Source organism: Corythoichthys intestinalis, chromosome 9 (genome assembly GCF_030265065.1).
Source record: "Corythoichthys intestinalis isolate RoL2023-P3 chromosome 9, ASM3026506v1, whole genome shotgun sequence".
NCBI lineage: Eukaryota > Metazoa > Chordata > Actinopteri > Syngnathiformes > Syngnathidae > Corythoichthys > Corythoichthys intestinalis.
The window spans coordinates 38013640-38034290 of NC_080403.1; the positions used below are offsets into that span (position 1 = coordinate 38013640).

General features: G+C 38.6%; 2 protein-coding genes across 2 annotated transcripts; one reads left to right on the top strand and one right to left on the bottom strand.

The window, feature by feature from the left end:
• The first annotated feature begins 6299 nt into the window (after positions 1-6299).
• On the top strand, positions 6300-8914 carry mlnl (motilin-like). The gene is made up of 5 exons (XM_057846592.1): positions 6300-6336; positions 8243-8382; positions 8485-8586; positions 8656-8758; positions 8907-8914. The coding sequence occupies exons 2-5, from the start codon at positions 8254-8256 to the stop codon at positions 8912-8914; spliced, it is 342 nt and encodes a 113-aa protein (XP_057702575.1). The 5' UTR covers positions 6300-6336; positions 8243-8253.
• zgc:64106 (uncharacterized protein LOC393348 homolog) lies at positions 8162-20368 on the bottom strand. Its single transcript, XM_057845708.1, has 6 exons — positions 20131-20368; positions 15923-16162; positions 13900-13989; positions 13564-13752; positions 13352-13461; positions 8162-9889 (listed from the first exon to the last, which is right to left on the bottom strand). Exons 1-6 carry the CDS (start codon positions 20288-20290, stop codon positions 9710-9712), a joined length of 969 nt encoding a protein of 322 aa, XP_057701691.1. The 5' UTR covers positions 20291-20368; the 3' UTR covers positions 8162-9709.
• Between the last annotated feature and the right edge of the window lie 283 nt (positions 20369-20651).

The following is a 20651-nucleotide window of genomic DNA, read 5'->3' on the forward strand; positions in this document are numbered from 1 at the left end:
ACATTGCTTAATTAACAGAACATTTACCATTCAAGAAATAATGTGTACCGTAATGTTCGGACTAAAAGCCGCTATTTTTTTCCTTCATTTTGAATCCTGCGGCTTATAGTCCAGTGCATCTTATTTGTTGATTTATTTGGGTTAATAGGTAACACTTTATTTGTCAGCGGCATCACAAGACTGTCATAAGACCGTCATAAGTATGACATGACACTATCAGGGGCATCACTGAATGCTTATGACATATGTCATTAGGTGTCATCTAGCAAATTATGCCACAAACTCCATTTATGTCCAGCTTGGATTTTTTTTTTTACATCCATTCAAAAGTCAGATAATTTGCATTCATTAATGCTCATGACAGTGTCATATCACTTTTTTTTTTTTTTTTTTTTAAACCTGTCCTGTTCAGCTGTTTGACACGGAGAATGGAAGTCTAAGTGTCCGGTTGGTCTGAACAGTTTTAATGTTTACATTGAGAGTATGACATACTGCCATTGTGATCATTCAACATACCTCGTTTATTATGACAAAGCAGCGAACAGGAAGGGGTTATGGGGGAACAGAAGAAAAAAACAAGAAAGAAAAAGTGTCATATCACAATTATGATTGTCTAATGACAGTCTTATTGCGCGACTGTCAAATGAAGTTTTACCAAATATCATAACTAGCATTTAATGAAACAGCTGGAAAAGTAAATGCAGAAATGATTAGCGGAGCGCATGAATTTTGATTACATCTGTAGCACTGCAATGCATGCTTTGAGGCATGTTGGACAACAACAGTGTTGACAGCAGATGGCAGCAACGGTTGACGGTCTCCCCCAAGGGAGCAGTGATGGCCAAATGACGCCTCTTGAAACAATGAAGCTTTGCAGCCAGTTGGTTCAAAGCGTCATGGTGGTTCATTTGGTTTTATGACAGTCATATGATGCTGCTGTCAAATAAAGAGTTACTGGTTAATATATTTTGGTGTAAAATATCCCATAATACAGTGAGGACGGCTGCGGCTTAGAGTCCAGTGCGGCTTATCCGCAAACAAATGTTATTTTCGTGCCAAAATTTAGCGGATAGCGGCTTATAGTCAGGTGCGCCTTGTAATGCGAAAATTACGGTACATTAATGTAGTAGTTCTGTAATTCTACTAAAAATATTGCGAATCAATGCTTATATCGTAGCGTTTTGTTTTTGTTTTTTTGCTCAAAAGTACATGTTAGTGTTTAAATTGCTATACTGTCAGATCAAAAAAATAACAAGCTATATAATTTTATTCATTCATCTTCCGTTCCGCTTATCCTCACAAGGGTCATGGGCAAGGCCGTGGGTTTGGTCTCAACATTGGTAGGGACGATATAACAGCATAACCTGCATGTACACTTCTTGTTGGGGACGGGACATTAATAAGACCAAACAGATTGGGTGAATGGGGGGTCAGGGCTAAATTTTTTCATGAATACGAACCTAATTAATTGAAAGGTTAAATGATCAATGCAAAGTCTGTATTGACTTACTTTCAAATCTATTGGTTCAGGTGATACACTGTTCGATTCAAACCTTTTTTTTCAAAAACTACTAACTAGGGCTGCAGCTATTGAATATTTTAGTAAACGAGTAATCGACTGAAAATCCGATCGATTAATCGAGTAATCAGATAAAACCTTTTTTAGGTAAAGAGCAATTATAAATATACATGAGAAAAAAGGACATTTCATCTAATATTGAACTATTTTCAGTCAATCAATGTCTTTATTTTCGATGTACATTGTTGAAAACAGCCAACATTTGCCTCTCAGATGTGACTAGAATTTTTAAAAAAAGACCAATTCACTGCTTTCTCTCCAAAAACTTTTAGATCCTATAAAAAATATATATATATTTCTTACCTAAAAATGCCATTACGCTTGATAACACACATCACTTAAAAGTTAGGTGTTTTTCCCACGTGTTTCAATTGAATTTCCATTTGTGTCAAGCCATTTTTAAGTTCTAGTTAAGTTTTAAGTTAGTCTAAACTGTAAGTCCTGATAGGATTTTGAGTTTTTGCAGTGTTCAAAATAAATGTATTGTAACATATCAGGTTATAATATGGCGGGGATATTTGCATGCGTTCCTGAATGCACCGCGTGACGTGCGGGGGTGAGGGAGGTGCGGGAGAGCGAGAGTCGTGCCTTCCTGTTGTTGTTGTCGTTCCACAAGTTCCCAAAAAAGAAATAATTGCAACCTAACGAAGCGGGTGACTCTTTGTCAACGTTACAGTATGATACCTGCTGTATTGGAGCACATTAGGGGCCAGTGCTACTTGGTGTTTTATCCAGCAATGACTACTGAGCTAAAATTGACAGTTAGCTTTATCATATTTTCATTTTACACCCTAATCACTCTACAGCGCTATGTTTCACAGATTGAATAAAGCCTGTATGTAAGACACGTTAGCCACGCATCGACAGCGGTCTTAATAGAAACCTAACCCTCCGCAGGGCTAACGTTACGTACGTGACCGAGTGACAGCAACGTTAATCTTATTAACGCTGAGAAGTGTACTGCTTTAAGATGGCGGCTGTTTACTAACACCGCTGACTCTGTAATTTCGCATCTAGGTCAACATACATGTGATATCTATGAGACGCATCAGATGCTACCTGCTACCACCGCATCATGCGGGCTGGTTTTTAGCAATGACGGCATAGTTTGTAGCGGCTGTCGGCTGCAGAAAGGTGTTCTATATTTTTTTATTGCTTCTTCCTCTACGCATGTGACATCAACGCGTTGTCCCGCATTAAAAGTAGTCGAGGCAAAACGTGATGCTTAGAGCTGGCAAAATTAAACGATTCCTCAAGGTGAATAAAATTACTTGGCTCAGTTTTTAAACTCGAGTTACTTGAGTTGCTCGAGTATTCGTTTCAGCTCTAAAAGAAACCCTTTGAAAACTTCCAGAATAAATGTCTGGATTTTATTGGCAAGTTTAAATAGCAATATTTGAACATAACTTAAATTATATAACATACACAATAAAGACAAACTTGTTAATAATCTCTTAACTATCCAGAAATTCCAAAAATAAACATTTGCCACTCAACATTGTCCGTCTAAGTAAAGAAATTAAATATAACTGAAAAAACGTCTTAGGGAATAACAAAAGTAAACAAAAATGGAGGCTTCTTTCAGGTAAAACACTACTGCTTTTGTCCACAAGCACAGCCAAACTCAACAACAACAACAACAAAGAAAGCTACAGTGGCTGCTGCTGGCTGAAAAAAACTTTTACTATCCCTGCAGAGGAGGCGCCATGTTGTCGACATGTCGTATTTCTGTTGGGACTGTGAGTGCATGTGCAAACGTGTGTTTGACACATAATAAAAATTATTTACTTAATAATGCTTGGGTCAATTCTATCCTTACAACATTCAGGAAGATAATCTAATTCACCTATATTACAGAACCCATTATATAATGGAATTAAGGTTGCTTAAAAATTGGTGGGGATGATTCGAGTATTCTGAAAACTTGGTAATGTTTTGTCCATACCGTCCCTATGTAAACTTAAGCCCTTGGTCGAGGGGGTGCTGAAGGCTATCCCAGCTATCTATGGGCAGTAGACGGATTTTACCATGGGACTGGTTGCCAGCCAGTCGCAGGGCACAAGGAGACCAACAACAAATCGCACACACTCGTCTAGCAAAAATTTTAAGTAGTCAGTCAGCCTACCATGCATGTTTTTGGGATGCGGGAGGAAATTGGAGTACCTGGAGAAAACCCACACGGGGAGGACAGACAAACTCTATATAGGAAGGCCAGAGCCTGGGAATGAACTCATGATCTCAGAACTGTGAGGTGGACGTCTCATCGACTGCGCCACCAGCTATTTAATTTAAAAAGAAAATTTTGTACCAAAATGTGCCCTTTCCCTCCCCGACAATATGATTACAGGATTTAGTGACTCACTCAATTACATCTGAAAACATAGAAAAATAAGCTAAATTGCCTCTGATAAAAGATTTTTTTTAACAATGACTCCATAAAGACAAAATCCTGTTGGTCAACCCCTGAGTGAAAAAAATTGAAGGTGGGTGCGCAAGAACTGTTTTGTATTTGCACAAATACTTTAAAATCCCTTTTGGTTTTACACAAGTTCATATTGCATATTGGGCACAAATGATTAGAAATGTCTTTGGTGGAGAGATAATGTCTTCCAAATCTGGACTGACTCTTACAAGCAACAGTCACCCTATAGCAGGGGTGCCCAAGGCCGGTCCTCTAGAGCTCCTATCCAGCTTGTTTTCCATGTCTCCCTCCTTTAACACACTGAATCAAATGATCAACTCATCAGCAAGCTCTGCAGGAGCCTGATAACAATCCTGATTATTTTATTCAAGCGTGTTGGAGGAGGGAGACATGAAAAACAAGCAGGATAGGGGCTCTATAGGACCAGACTTTGGCACTTCTGCTATAGGCTATACAATACAACAGACAAATGGCTTGAAAGCATGAGAGAGGACAGTATACCTGTTCAGTCATGTAAGACAACTAGAACAGTCCAGTTACAGTAAATTAATTTCTGTAAGGACAAAATGATCTGGATCAATGATATATTCAAAGAGTTAGCGTGAATTGAAACAAAATATTGATTGGTAAAAAAACAAACAAACTGCGATTGTGAATGATATGGCAATGTTTTTATATTGTCCCTCAGGTCTTCTAGGTCATTGACTGACATATATAACGATTGGGGGTAAAAATTTAAAATTCCAGATGGTCTAATACCATCAGTAACTGCCCAAAATTTGTAGCACATTGACATCACTAAATTCTGAGCTTCCCTGGCTGTTTTCACATTTGTCTTATAAGCAGTGCTTAGTTTGTAAATCATAAAGTGCCGGAACGCAAAGTAAATATGAGGAGAAGGGCACAGGTCGCGGAACATACGCAGAAAATGGTGCTGAAAAAAACCACAGAAATGTCCAATTGCCATGCGGTTGGAATTACAAGCCTCAATTTCAGATAATATCCACGTTATAAATGTTATGACAACAATTATTTAGGCTATACTCTGCACAGCACGGGCAATTGCCTACATAACCACAGGTGGGACTTACATCATTTTATCTTATACATTTTTTAAAAACGTTTTGTAAGTATTCTTATTTTCTATACACCAGAGGTGCCGGATGTGCCCAAATAAGTCCCTGAACACAGGGAGGCCAAAATCAAGAGGTGCCGGATCTTGTTCCGGAAGGATCCGTCACAAATTAACCCCTGCTTAAAAGTAATTTAAAAGAAAGTTGAGACTAGGCCTTTGACTTTGTCATCACAAAAAAATTCAGTATCTTCATTCAAATCTTCTCAAATTTGATTTGCAGCATCTTAAGGACCCTTATTTACCTGTACTCTCACCTATCAATTTTGAAGTGTTTGGTTGAATGTGAACAATGTATATCCCATCTCACTGACTATTGTACAGTAAGATCAAGGGAAGAAGTTGTTGGAGCACTGACAAAGTATTAAGTATATGAATATAACAAACATAACAAAAACAGTCACGTATTTTTAAAAGGGATTTGAAAATATGGTAAAACATTATTGCATTGGAGATGTGTAACATTTGGAGATGAAAGTCAAATAAGAGTTTGTGCGTCATGCTGATACTTCATTGTCATATACACACAACTTACGTATTTGAATCACGGGAACATAACAACAGTCAAATTTTATTACTCCATTTGTCCAGAGTGGTCCAAGAATATAAACCGCAATATGTGCTAATTTCACCACCATGCAGGAACACAGTCAAGTGTTGGATTTGGGGAAAAGCGTCATTAACGTTCTGGAGCGTTGCAGGGTTTCTTAGGAGCACATGCATGTGAGCCTTTTGTGTGCGCAACTCTATATTACTAACAAGTCATAAATGTCATTTTGTGTTGGCTTATTCTTAGAAGCAGAGAATTTATGGCTGACCTCCGAGGACAGAAAATCCCATATAGGTACAATTACACACATTCCCCATCATCAGATGGAGATGTGTGACATTATAAAGAAATATTATCCTTAAAAATTTGATCAAAATCCTTTCTACCTTGCTCAAGGCCAGTAGATATGAATTAGTTTACAGACATGAAAAAAGGCATATTCATGTGTTATATCTGTGTTTCTAAGAGCCTGGATGGGAATGCTTGTGAGTGATTCTTTTGAGGAGCGGATGTGAGGGAGGATAGTAAAAAGATGGAGGTTCATGAGAGGGCTTGATATAAAGGCAGACTTGGAGAAGTTCACTTTCAGACAGGAGACACTCTTCTCATCTTCTAACACCTCTGTGAGCAACTGATCGAGGTTCAAACAACGGGTGAGAAGGCTGTATTTTGACCACTTGAATTTTTCATTGTCAGGCTTTCTTTAAGCTATGTGTGAATTGCTCTGTGCTTTTTATAATTGTCGTAAACTGGAGCTTATCTTTAATAGCGTCTACTGCAGTCTTGTGACTCTTATGCACTCGCACACAGATATTTGTCAGTAGCTTTCATAATTTGTGTCAAAATGACTAAACCTGTAAGTTTGATATTTTGTGCTATTTTGAAAAGTTTATCAAGGCTGATTAATGTACTTGTAATATAATGAGAGTGTACGTAGATTTGGATTAATTATGATACAGTGCAGTTGTAAGACACTGCAAAAAACCTTTTGTTACATAACGTACAGTGGGGCAAATAAGTATTTAGTCAACCACTAATTGTGCAAATTCTCCCACTTGAAAATATTAGAGAGGCCTGTAATTGTCAACATGGTTAAACCTCAACCATGAGAGACAGAATGTAAAAAAAAAAAAAAAAAAAATCACATTGTTTGATTTTTAAATAATTTATTTGCAAATCATGGTGGAAAATAAGTATTTGGTCAATACCAAAAGGTCATCTCAATACTTTATTATGTACCCTTTGTTGGCAATAACGGAGGCCAAACGTTTCCTGTAACTCTTCACAAGCTTTTCACACAAACTTTTGCTCGTATTTTGGCCCATTCCTACATGCGGATCTCCTCTAGAGCAGTGATGTTTTGGGGCTGTCGTTGGGCAACTCGGACTTTCAACTCCCTCCGCAGATTTTCTATGGGGTTGAGACCTGGAGACTGGCTAGGCCACTCCAGGACCTTGAAATGCTTCTTACGAAGCCACTCCTTTGTTGCCCTGACTGTGTGTTTGGGATCATTGTTATGCTGAAAGACCCAGCCACGTCTCATCTTCAATGCCCTTGCTGATGGAAGGAGATTTTCACTCAAAATCTCTCGATACATGGCCCCATTCATTCTTTCCTTTACACAGATCAGTCGTCCTGGTCCCTTTGCAGAAAAACAGCCCCAAAGAATGATGTTTCCACCCCCATGCTTCACAGTGGGTATGGTGCAATTCAGTATTCTTTTTCCTCCAAACAAGAGAACCTGTGTTTCTACCAAAAAGTTCTATTTTGGTTTCATCTGACCATAACACATTCTCCCAGTACTCTTCTGGATCATCCAAATGCTCTCTAGCGAACCGCAGACGGGCCTGGACGTGTACTTTCTTCAGCAGGGGGACACGTCTGGCAGTGCAGGATTTGAGTCCCTGGCGGCGCATTGTGTTACTGATAGTAGCCTTTGTTACTGTGGTCCCAGCTCTCTGTAGGTCATTGACTAGGTCCCCCCGTGTGGTACTGGGATTTTTGCTCCCCGTTCTTGTTATCATTTTGACGCCACGGGGTGAGGAGGGAGTTGAAAGTCCGTGTTGCCCAACGACAGCCCCAAAACATCACTGCTCTAGAGGAGATCTGCATGGAGGAATGGGCCAAAATACCAGCAACAGTGTGTGAAAAGCTTGTGAAGAGTTACAGAAAACGTTTGGCCTCCATGATTGCCAATATAGGGTACATAACAAAGTATTGAGATGAACTTTTGGTATAGACCAAATACTTATTTTCCCCCATGATTTGCAAATAAATTCTTTAAAAATCAAACAATTTGATTCTGTTTTTTTCCACATTCTGTCTCTCATGGTTGAGGTTTACCCATGTTGACAATTACAGGCCTCTCTAATATTTTCAAGTGGGAGAACTTCCACAATTAGTGGTTGACTAAATACTTATTTGCCCCGCTATTTTTATGGAGAACATAAATTAAAACAGAATTACAAATGTTGTCAAGTCAGAATTTTGGTGCCAGTCTTGTAATGGATCTTGTTCAATTGTCATTATCAATAAATGTGCATATTTGCATTTGTCCAGCGCTAAATAAAATGAGCATGCGTGGAGCTGTGGTTGGCTGTATGGTGTTGACATGCCTTGTGGCCCTGCTGGTTGAGAGGACACAAGGACACATCACCTTCTTTAGCCCAAAGGAGATGTCGGACATGAGGATGCTAAAGGTAAACAGTGTGAGTTGGAGATGAAATATGCAATACAGTGTGCAAAATGTCTTGTGACTGTGTGCATGTGCTTTGCGTTTTCCGTGGATGTCTCCTCTCCAGCAACGAGAGGGTAGAAAGGACATGGCGCCTCGTTCAGAGGACGGTCAGTGCGAAGAAGTTGCTGTCCAACAGCTTCCTCAAACTGAGCATGGGGGAAAGCCAGTACGTGTACAGAAATGGACACATGCACACACGTGATACAGGATGTTCATTTTCTTTGCGTGTGTCTAGGATAAAACAGTGGATACCACAGCACATCTTTCACTCAAACAGCTTGACCAAGTCGCTCCTGTGCTAGAGGAGCTCATCCATGAAATTGTTGAGCAACAACAAGGTACTTAATTACTCCAGGAACTAAAAAATTTACTGACCTTTGTTGACAAATGTCCACTAATTGAGTGATCCAAAGATGACCAACATACCGCAACTGGGAAAAATGCTAATACACTTATTGGGTTCTCTCATGTTCTTTGTCTTAACAGCCAAGTAGTGTGCTGGAGCACCGAAGAGGATAAAAATTGCTCTGTGAATTCTTTGAAAAGGACAGAATGTTGTTATATTTTCTTCTGTTTCAATTAATCAGCCAATAAAGAAAGGTTTTGTCTAACTTAATTGAGCATTTGTTGTATTTTCCAAACCAAATGCATTGTCCTTATTCACTCATTGCACTCAAAGACATTCCTTTGGCTAATTCAGGATTTAAAAAATAGAAGTGCTAAATTTTGATCACACTACAAACCAGGATTCAACAGCATTGAGTCCCCTACAGACTACATGAGTAGTTCATAAGGCTGTTAAAAACACAGTTCACCTGTTATGTGATATTGTGATTTCTGACAAATGTTGTACAAGTGATCATTTAAAAGCTAAAATATGCAACAAACAAGTGTTGCATGTTGATATTTTTCATACTTTACTAAATTATTCTTGATCAAATATTGATAACATACTGTATGTACTAATTAAATGTGATTCAAACAAACTTGTGTGCATTTCACTGGTAGCCTTTCACAATAATCAGTACCCAAGAAGTACCTCAAGAAACCTTGAAACTCAAATGATCCCTGTTAATATTTATCAGCCATATAAATAAGACACTTTCCAAAATACATAAAATTAAGTAACAATGTTGTTATAAGCATGGCAGTCCATGGTTTCCATCGCCTATCTTGCAATGTTTAACTAAATACAGCTGAGTGAACATGATGGCAAATGTCAAATTGAATATTTTAACGACACCTATTTGAAATTTGACCTCCTTTTTTTTATCACCAGGAAGATTGTTTCACAGCTTCGACGTCAGTCTTTCACATATCTCAAAGTCCTTGACGGCGAGAGCTTTGTCTCGGGCTAAGGGGGCGGGGAGGACCAGTGAGCAGTCGCTGTCAAAATATTTTCCACTTATGCCTTCCGCTTCTTCTGACACGGCGCAGTAGATGGCACTGACTGCTCCTTCCTCTGCAGACTGAGAAAATTTGAAAGTACTAGTATATTCAATTGAAATTTACAGACACTTGTCAGTTGCACAAACAAAACAATTCAACCAAACAGACTGTAAACACAAAACTTTGGAGATCCTTGATATTGAATGCTAAAATAATATCAATAATTCACAAAATATGCTGAACGGTTCTTAAAATATAGTATTTTTCTATAAATACTGTAAATACCTAGAATTGGAAAACAAATTGGATTCATGGGCTATCAACATACTTTAAGTCAAAGAATAATATGAAGGCTTAGCTTGACAACTGACTTTAACTGTAATTAAATCTTCTTTGCCAGGATGCCACTATTGAATGTACTGTATTTAACTGTCACTATAAGTCGTTGGCATAAATAGATGAAAACAACAACAATTTCTTCATACAAAATACATTACATACATTTCAGACTTGAGAACGAAACAAAATTTGCCATGTCACACCTGACACACTTGGCACTGGTTCATTATAAAATTATAGAACTTTGTGCAAGGGTACTTTATATTTCCGTGAACTATTTTGAAAAACACTTCATTTGAGATCAGTGTTGTTTTCGTCAACGATGACGTTAACAAAAATATTTCGTCAATGAGCATGTTTTTCATGACAATGACGAGACGATAACGAGCTAAAAACGTGTTCTAGGAGACTAAGGCCATGTCCACACGTAGCAGGGTTTTTTAAAAATGAGGATTCTGCCCTAATACGTCGGGGAAAAATAATAGCGTCCACACCTGCACGTTTGTATAGAAAAAAAAAAAACTTCCACAGCCAACTGCTTTCATTCATTTTTAAGTACATTCAAAACAACAAATTAATTGTCCAAAATACCCATTATTCAATAAGACGCACAGCAAGAGTTTGTAAAAAAAAAAAAAAAAAAAAAAAAAAAGGAAGCAAAAAAGCACCTATTTAATATACTCCAAATGTAAAAATTGGTCTCATGTGTGACGTGAGGGCAAAATTTGTCGCAGCCAGTGACGTAAATCTTCGGTTATCAGTGTCCACATAATGGAGCCACAAGCACAGAATTCGCAAATCTTCACCTTCCCCGTCGTTTTTAAGAACCCTGGTTTAAATCTGCGTGCGCGTGTGGATGATAGGTCAAACCGTAGAAAAAAATCTTCTTTTTGCCAAATGCCCTGCTACGTGTGGACATGGCCTAAAACATAACAAGACGAATGCCAGTTTTCGTCTGACGTGACGAGAAAGAGACGAAAATGCGCCATAGTTTCTGTTACATGTTCACAATGTCTGACATTTTATGTGCAGTTAGTCTGCATTGTAGCAGTGTCTGGTTGTGTCACTTGTGACGTGCTTCACCCCGCCCTTTCCTGACTCACCAGTGTGTCGTCTCTATTCTCCATCCAGGCTTGCACACACGGTAAGATACAGTGGGGCAAATAAGTATTTAGTCAACCACCAATTGTGCAAGTTCTCCTACTTGAAAAGATTAGAGAGGCCTGTAATTGTCAACATGGGTAAACCTCAACCATGACAGACAGAATGTGGAAAAAAAAAAACAGAAAATCCCATTGTTTGATTTAAAAAAAAATTATTTCCAAATTAGAGTGGAAAATAAGTATTTGGTCACCTACAAACAAGCAAGATTTCTGGCTGTCAAAGAGGTCTAACTTCTTCTAACAAGGTCTAACAAGGCTCCACTCGTTACCTGTATTAATGGCACCTGTTTTAACTCATTATTGGTATAAAAGACACCTGTCCACAATCTCAGTCAGTCACACTCCAAACTCCACTATGGCCAAGACCAAAGAGCTGTCGAAGGACACCAGAGACAAAATTGTAGACCTGCACCAGGCTGGGAAGACTTAATCTGTAATAGGTAAAACGCTTGGTGTAAAGAAATCAACTGTGGGAGCAATTATTAGAAAATGGAAGATATACAAGACCACTGATAATCTCCCTCGATCTGGGGCTCCATGCAAGATCTCACCCCGTGGCGTCAAAATGATAACAAGAACGGTGAGCAAAAATCCCAGAACCATGGTGGAAAATAAGTATTTGGTCAATAAATGTTATGGTCAGATGAAACCAAAATAGAACTTTCTGGTAGAAACACAGGTTCTCGTGTTTGGAGGAGAAAGAATACTGAACTGCATCCGAAGAACACCATACCCACTGTGAAGCATGCGAGTGGAAATATCATGCTTTTGGGCTATTTTTCTGCAAAGTGACCAGGACGACTGCTCTGTTTAAAGGAGAGAATGAATGGGGCCATGTATCGAGAGATTTTGAGTGAAAATCTCCTTCCATCAACAAGGGCATTGAAGATGAGACGTGGCTGGGTCTTTCAGCATGACAATGATCCCAAACACACAGCCAGGGCAACAAAGGAGTGGCTTCGTAAGAAGCATTTCAAGGTCCTGGAGTGGCCTAGCCAGTCTCCAGATCTCAACCCCATAGAAAATCTGTGGAGGGAGTTGAAAGTCCGTGTTGCCCAACGACAGCCCCAAAACATCACTGCTCTAGAGGAGATCTGCATGGAGGAATCGGCCAAAATACCAGCAACAGTGTGTGAAAAGCTTGTGAAGAGTTGCCAACAAAGGGTACATAACAAAGTATTGAGATGAACTTTTGGTATTGACCAAATACTTATTTTCCACCATGATTTGCAAATAAATTCTTTAAAAATCAAACAATGTGATTTTCTGTTTTTTTCCCCACATTCTTTCTCTCATGGTTGAGGTTTACCCTTGTTAACAATTACAGGCCTCACTAATATTTTCAAGTGGGAGAACTTGCACAATTAGGGGTTGACTAAATACTTATTTGGCCTACTGTATGTTTTTTGGGCCAGAGAGAATATGCAATGCTACTTTAGCTTTTAAAGGTCTGTGCTAAGTGATCATCTCACACTAAACGTAACTCTTAGCATTAGCATAGTGTTCACATTAGGCTAATGTTAACAACGCGCGTCGTTTTTAAACTCTCGGACGTTTTTTTGTTTTGTTTTACACACAGTTTGTGGTGTCCAGGTAGGTATAATTAATACTATACTATTAATATTATTTTAATTTGTTTCCCTGCTGAGTCTGTATAATCACCAAGTTGGCGTTGTACTTGTAGACGCTACAATATGTGTTTGTCTGTTAATGTTCATCATTCGAAATAGTTGGAAACCTCAATTTATTTATTTATTTTGGGAGTATTTTTTTATTTTATTCTACAGACGAAATCTTTTTTAGTAAGTGCCGACTAAAACTACACGAAATCATTCTGAGTTGTCGTCAACAAAAACTAGATGAAGACAAACGCATTTTGAGCTGGCTAAAATATGACTAAGACGAATAAGTATTATCGTATTATAGTATAATAAAAGCAACACCACTTGAGATGATGGTGTACTGTATAATCATTGTAATTTTTCAGCATGTCTGAATTGAACTTCACAAATCACACACACTTATACATGGTGCCCTTACCTTGAAAAAGAACAGTCCAATGAGGCTGAAGATACAACGGATCCTAAAGGGATAGTGCCTCATCATTCCCGTCATGACAACACCAGGGTGGACTGAGTTGGCAGTGACACCTAAATGAATGTTTCCCACACACAAGCAAACAAATTGACAATGATTAAAATAGCAAATATGCAATCCTATGAATGAGATATGGATGTAATTTCAGCCTATACCTGTTCCCTGAAGTCTCCGTGCAAACTCATTAGTGCAGATAATATTGTGCAGTTTGGTGTTGTTATAAACCCGATCAAGATTATAAGTAACATTTTCCCCACGGAAATGTGAGAAGTCCACTTCACCCTTTTTATGGTTGACAGAGCTAATGGTGACGATACGAGCCGGAGCTGAAGCTTTCATCAGGTCTGAAACAAAAACGGGGGTTTTGGAGGGTGGAGGTGCAAAGGTGCAAAGTACTGTATATGAATACTTCTAGTCATTAACATTATATTCCACCAAAACATTTAACACACACAGTAGTATCAAATGATCTATCTATCTACCTATCTTACCAAGCAGCTGGTTCGTGAGAAGGAATGGCCCCAAATGATTTGTTGCAAAAGAAACATCAAACCCATCTTTGGTAATCTGCCGGGGTAAACCTAATGGAAGAAAGTGATAAGGATTTTTAACTCCAACCCAAACCTATATACTTCTTATCAATGAGCTTTCAAAGTAAACATGAAAAGGGCATCTTAACTGATTGTTCCATAGCTGCTATACAATATATATACTAGTCCTTCTAAAAATTAAAATTAGCATATTGTGATAAAGTTCATTATTTTCTGTAATATACTGATAAACATTAGACTTTCATATATTTTAGATTCATTACACACAACTGAAGTAGTACAAGCCTTTTATTGTTTCAATTTTGGAAAAATTTTGGAAAAAAAGTCAAGAAAACCCAAAAATTCCTATCTCAAAAAATTAGCATCCTTCAGCCGACCAATACAAAAAAAGTGTTTTTTAAATACAAAAAAAGTCAACCCTCAATTAATTATATCAGCTATGCACTCAATACTTGGTCGGGAATCCCTATGCAGAAATGACTGCTTCAATGCGGCGTGGCATGGAGGCAATCAGCCTGTGGCACTGCTGAGGTGTTATGGAGGCCCAGGATGCTTCGATAGCGGCCTTAAGCTCATCCGTAGTGTTGGGTCTGGTGTCTCTCAACTTCCTCTTCACAATATCTCACAGATTCCTTATGGGGTTCAGGTCAGGAGAGTTGGCAGGCCAATTGAGCACAGTAATGCAACAGTCAGTAAACCATTTACCATTGGTTTTGGCACTGTGAGCAGGTGCCAGGTCGTGCTGAAAAATGAAATCTTCATATCCATAAAGCTTCTCAGCAGATGGAAGCATGAAATGCTCCAAAATCTCTTGTTAGCTAGTTGCATTGGCCCTGCCCTTGATAAAACACAGTAGACCAACACCAGCAGCTGACATGGCACCCCAGACCATCACTGACTGTGGGTACTTGACACTGGACTTCAGACATTTTGGCATTTCCTTCTCCCCAAGTCTTGACATGCAAAATTTGCTTTCATCTGAAAAAAAGTACTTTGGACCACTGAGAAATAGTCCAGTGCTGCTTCTCTGTAGCCCAGGTCCAGCGCTTCTGCCGCTGTTTCAGGTTCAAAAGTGGCTTGACCTGGGGAATTTCCCATTTCCAGCACACGCCTGTGCACGGTGGCTCTGGATGTTTCTACTCCGGACTCAGTCCACTGTTTCTGCAGGTCCCCCAACGTCTGGAATCGACCCTTCTCCAAAATCTGTCTCAGGGTGCCGTCACCTCTTCTGGTTGTGCAGCGTTTCCAGCCACACTTTTTCCTTCCCAAAGAGGTGCCTCGATACAGCACTCTGGGAACAGCCTATTCGCTCAGACATTTCTTTCTGTGTCTTAGCCTTTTGCTTGAGGGTGTGAATGATGGCCTTCTGGACAGCAGTCAGGTCAGCAGTCTTGCCCATGATTGCTGTTTTGAGTAATGAACCAGGCTGGGAGTTTTTAAAAGCCTCAGGAATCTTTCACAGGGGTTTTGAGTTAATTTGTTGATTCAGATGATTAGGTTAGTAGCTTCTTTAGAGCACCTTTTCATGATATGCAAATTTTTTTGAGATAGGGATTTTTGGTTTTTCTGGACTTTTTTGCCAAAATCATCAATATTAGAACAATAAAGTCTTGAACTACTTCAGCTGTGAGTAATGAATCTAAAATCTATGAAAGTCTACTGTTTATCAGTACATTACAACTTTATCACAATATGCAAATTTTTTTAGAAGGACCAGTATATATTTTACTTATCAGTACAAATTAATCATGCTATTAATAATATTGACATTGAGAAAATAAAACAGAGTTTAAAAAAAAAATCATTAGAGCGCATGTATTGTGAATATGCATCAATGCTATTACTTTTGCTTTCATATTGAAAAAAAAAATCATAAAATTGATTAAATTCAGATAGTCTTACTCTTCAAAGTTTTTGCCATAATACTACAAATAATCTCATAATTTGGTATGAGGTGTATCACCAGACACTCCAGCATTGTTGATGAGGATATGAAGACCTCTTTCCTCCCTCATAATCGTTTCAGCAAACTCTCTGACGGAATCCAGAGAGGAAAGGTCCACCTGACGCACATGGACGTCATGGTTTCCTGTTATTTCTCGGATTTCTTTAGCAGCTGCTGATCCCCGGGACACACAACGACAAGCTAAAATGACACGGGCACCCCGGCGAGCAAAGTCCATGGCGATGAACTTTCCAATCCCTAGAAGAAGAGTGTAAGAGAATAGCAGTAGCTCAGTACAATCACAAGTGATATTATAGAAGGGCTTAACATGTATTATAGTGAGTGTTAATATAAATCTGTGCTTTTCCCTGGGGAAAAATGATAACTTCAATCCATGCATTCAATAATATTCATTTAGTGTGCCAGTAAAATATTTAAAAAACCGTTTGACATCCCATTATACAGTAGAATATACTGTAAATAAAGTTGCTTCAAGACTGCATTTTCAAGTACTTCAATACTAGTTATGAAAGCATTGAAACTGCAGCATGTGGCGGCATTCCATGCCGATATTATCAAACAGTTCTAAGAGATTCTTTCACGGTGACTGAAAAATATTACCAAAACCCCCTAATGAATAAAGAACTAATGTATGACATAATGCGAGAAAAACATAATGCTTTTTGATTACTTGTCTAAACAAAACGGACTAAGACTTGAAATAAAAAAAAAAGCACATGCCTAACAGCAGATCAAAAGAGACATAACATGGTGATTTATCTCAAACTGAAATACTGAATTCACGAAAAATGTGAATCTGCCTCACGGCCGTGGGTTCATATCTGGGGTTATGTGTGGAGTTTGCATGGTTTCCTCCATCTAGGCATGTGCCTGTATGAGATTCTGACAGTATGATAACCTTAAGCAAAAATATCAGTTTCACTGTATCAAGGTATTGTAATTACAGCTGTAAAATGTGTTACTATGACTATCTAGGTCAGACATGTCCAAAGTCCGGCCCGGGGGCCAAATGCGGCCCGTGGTCAAATTTCATCCGCCCCCCAGCCTCTGTCATAAAATCAGTAACGTCTGGCCCGCACACAGACTTAATAAATTGGTCAGCAGTACTGCAACCAGCATATGAAGTAGCTTACACACGAAATGCTGCTCCTCATTTACTCACTAAAAGGCAGCAGCACTTTAACCCTTTATTGTCAAATGTATCACATTTGATACACTTAAAATCTCACGATTTTGAGACTAATTTAGAATTTTGACATTTCTTTTTGAAAAAAAAAATGATGGATGCAAGTCAACACATGCATCTGCAGGTTCCATGAGAAAAAAACATGATTTAGCATGGGTTATAGATATTAGAGCGCTTATTACACATATTCATTTTGACTTTTCTTTTTACAAATTTGAAAAATAGGTTTAATTAGGACCTTATTTTTCAATTTTTGGGATTCTCTGATAATTGCTTCATGTTGCAGGTATTTAATGGCTAAGCAACATTACTCTGTGTGACCCATTACTTCCATTTTCTAAAATGTGACGATCAAAAAAAAAAAAAGAAAGTTGACTGTGACGGCCGACGTTTCAAGGATAGGTTCAAATTGGATTATTTCTTCACTAAAATATGCAACAACTGTGTCTTGCCTCATTTGTAAAGAGACAGTCGCTGTTTTTAAAGATTTCAATGTGAGGCGATATTACCAAACAAGACACGCTGACATGTACGACAAGATTTCAGGGAATATACGCAGCGAGAAATTGAAGCAACTTGAAGCTAGTTTAATTTCACAGCAGTGGTATTTCGCAAGAGCCTGAGAGTCGAAAGAGAACGCCGCAAAGGCTAGTTGCGAGATTGTTGAAATTATTCATTAAAAAAAATAATAAAGCAAATGTGACACACTGAGTGGCTTGCTAAATTTTGCTTAAATATATTGTTCTACGTAAAAAGGACGTGAGCCAAGGTCGGCCCCCCATATTTTTACCACGCCAAATCTGGCCCCCTTTGCAAAAAGTTTGGACACCCCTGATCTAGGTTAAAAAAAACAACCTTTTTTTCCCCATTGAACATGATTTCTATTTTTCAAAACATATTAGCAAATTGGAACATAAGTATAATGTTAAGTTTAAAAAAAAAAAAAAAAAAACTCAAATATTCTAAATAAAATTAAAATAAATGCAGTCCTTTATGTGAGCGTAAACCAACAGCCAAAGCTCAACGTTATTACCATAATAACAACAATAATTTAATTATTTTCCATAAAAAGCACATGTGTATGACTTGTATCATGTTTACATTATACACACACATGCTCTTTCTCAAAACAGACAGTTACCAGAGAGAAAAAAACACCACATTTTACCACCGCTAGACACACTAAACATGCTGGAGTTAACTCTCATAGCTGGTGGGAAACGTTCATGACAGTGTTTATTAACCTTTATTTTGTATAAATGCGAAATCATATTGGAAATATTGCCTCCTCGGCAGCCACCCTCTGCAAACATGTTTACATGTCTGTTGGCCCTTCTCCTTTAAACTGCGGCCCTCTGTAACTTTTCTGTAGCCGAAGTATACCCACACCAGCGATTTCGTTTTCTTCGATGGGGGCGGGGGGGCGTTCAGGAGTTTCACCTCCACCAGCCATCGTGTAGCACAGCTGACTCACTGACACCCAGCAACAACCGGTGGGGGAGGGTTGAGGTTTGCAGCTGCAAGCGAGGGATTTCTCCTTGCATTTTTGGGACATAAAAAATAGCTAATACCGTAGGGACGGTATGACAGAAATTTTTTGCGGTTTTGAAACCGTGACGTTTTCATACCACGGTATACCTTGAAACCAGTAATCGGCATGTCTACCTCCATCATTCCAGAAACATGCATGGAAGGTTGATGAGCACTGACTTGTGGATAGGTATGATTGTGAGTGTGAATGGTTGTATGTTTACATTGCAATACACGTGGCATGCAATTGGCGATCAGTTATGGGTGTATCCTCCTGTTATAAAAAGTCCAGATTGCACCCGCAAAAAATGGTCAATAGATGCAGATAAATATCCAAATATCATGTCATAATATACCACAACAATGTTGACAATATAATGTTAATAATATTGTTACAATTTGATGGTATGTATACATATAGCAAGGGTGTCCCAACTATTTTCTCCAAGGGCTGCTTTCAGAAAAATCAAAGGATGCAAGGGTCAACTTGAAATCCTTCCACTTTCATTTGCTAAACAGAGGATCGGAATTGGGTAAAAAAGATCAAGTTTTTACAATGTATATTTATAGTTTGAAGTATTAACTCACTGGCTGCAATTGACGGCGATGGAAGTCCAAAACATATTGACTGGGAGGGTTGGCAGTGATCGTTCGATAAGTTAATTAATGCAAAACAAAATATGGAAATTCTACACAGTTTACGACATGGATTGGAAATAATGGAAACGCACTATTTAAGTGATGTTAGAGTTAAACATTAATTCATGTGTAATCTAACTATAGAAATGCTCTCAGGAGCAGCATGGTCCTTTTGGAGAGCAGACAGACTCAACCAACGTCCGTTTATTAGGTCACAAGATAAGACAGGAACATTTGCATCCAAGGAATGATTTACAATGAGCCAAAAGGGCTGCCACAAGTATCATATTTCAGTCAGCCAAAATGGCTGCGCATTGCTCAACAGGATGTAACTCAAACATTAAAAAATGACATAGCATATAATTCGTAAAACACTATAACTCCCACAGGTGACTAGTTCCATCTAGCATTAAAGCTGAGAAGGGCAACAGAACGTAGGCTGAATTTAAGCTTCTTGTGTGTATTCAATTCAATGATATTTATAATAATTTGCTGTGGGCCAATAAAAACTGGGCAGTGGGCTGCAATTGGCCCGCAAGCTGTAGTTTAGAAACACTGACATATGGCATTAAAGATAACAACATACTAATACTGTACATAAAAAAAGCTGATAAATGGATAATTGTTTTATAACTCCCACTCTTGTTTATTACTGCATTATCAGTGTGTCACATTAAAGTTTTACATATCATTTAACGTTCATCACATGATTGTCTATTTTATTCATGAGGGATGAGACATTCGCACAAAGCATTTACCTGTCCAAGGCTTGCGTTACTGTACACCAATGAAATAAGACTATAAAACAAATACACCGGAATATTACTGTGAACATCGGAAGGAAGCAGACCTGAATTGGCCCCTGTCACTATTGCGGTCTTCCCTTTGAGGTGCGTGGGGCAGGCGCGAGGGTCCCAGGACCCTCTCCGCTGCGAGCGCACCACCATCAAAAGTAGTAGCGTGGCCACCATCCATAGCGGGTGAGAGATCACATCCAGCAAGCCCACCATGCTACTGACCCCGTGGTTCAAAAAGCAAAAAACAGATGATTTTTTTCTGAGCAGTAGATTTTTTGTGTGACAAAATGAGGAAGCCCACGGCGAGTAGGCGTGACAACATGAGGGCTAATGTAATCATTTGGTTACTGATTAATCAAGGTTGTCATACTAGATCAGTTTAAGAGATTGACACTCAACGTGGTTTGTTAGCAAGCTTTTCAAGCTATTTTCATGCGTCATTGATCATTATCTTTAAGCACATGCTCTGATACCAGAGGAACATTTCAGCCTAGGTTATTTTTAAATTGCCCTCCTGCAGGCCACCCTATTTGAAATGTATTTGTTCCTGAGATGACAATTATATCATCAACTC

Bases quoted from the DNA above. Each gene is read 5' to 3' on its own strand.
- mlnl (XM_057846592.1), top strand. From the start codon at position 8,254: ATGAGCATGCGTGGAGCTGTGGTTGGCTGTATGGTGTTGACATGCCTT. The intron at 8,383-8,484 runs GTAAACAGTGTG...TCTCCTCTCCAG, and splicing joins CGGACATGAGGATGCTAAAG to CAACGAGAGGGTAGAAAGGA. The intron at 8,587-8,655 runs GTACGTGTACAG...GCGTGTGTCTAG, and splicing joins CTGAGCATGGGGGAAAGCCA to GATAAAACAGTGGATACCAC.
- zgc:64106 (XM_057845708.1), bottom strand. From the start codon at position 20,290: ATGGTGGGCTTGCTGGATGTGATCTCTCACCCGCTATGGATGGTGGCC. The intron at 16,163-20,130 runs GTCTGCTTCCTT...CTCTTCTTCTAG, and splicing joins AGTGACAGGGGCCAATTCAG to GGATTGGAAAGTTCATCGCC. The intron at 13,753-13,899 runs GTAAGATAGGTA...TTTTTGTTTCAG, and splicing joins TCTCACGAACCAGCTGCTTG to ACCTGATGAAAGCTTCAGCT.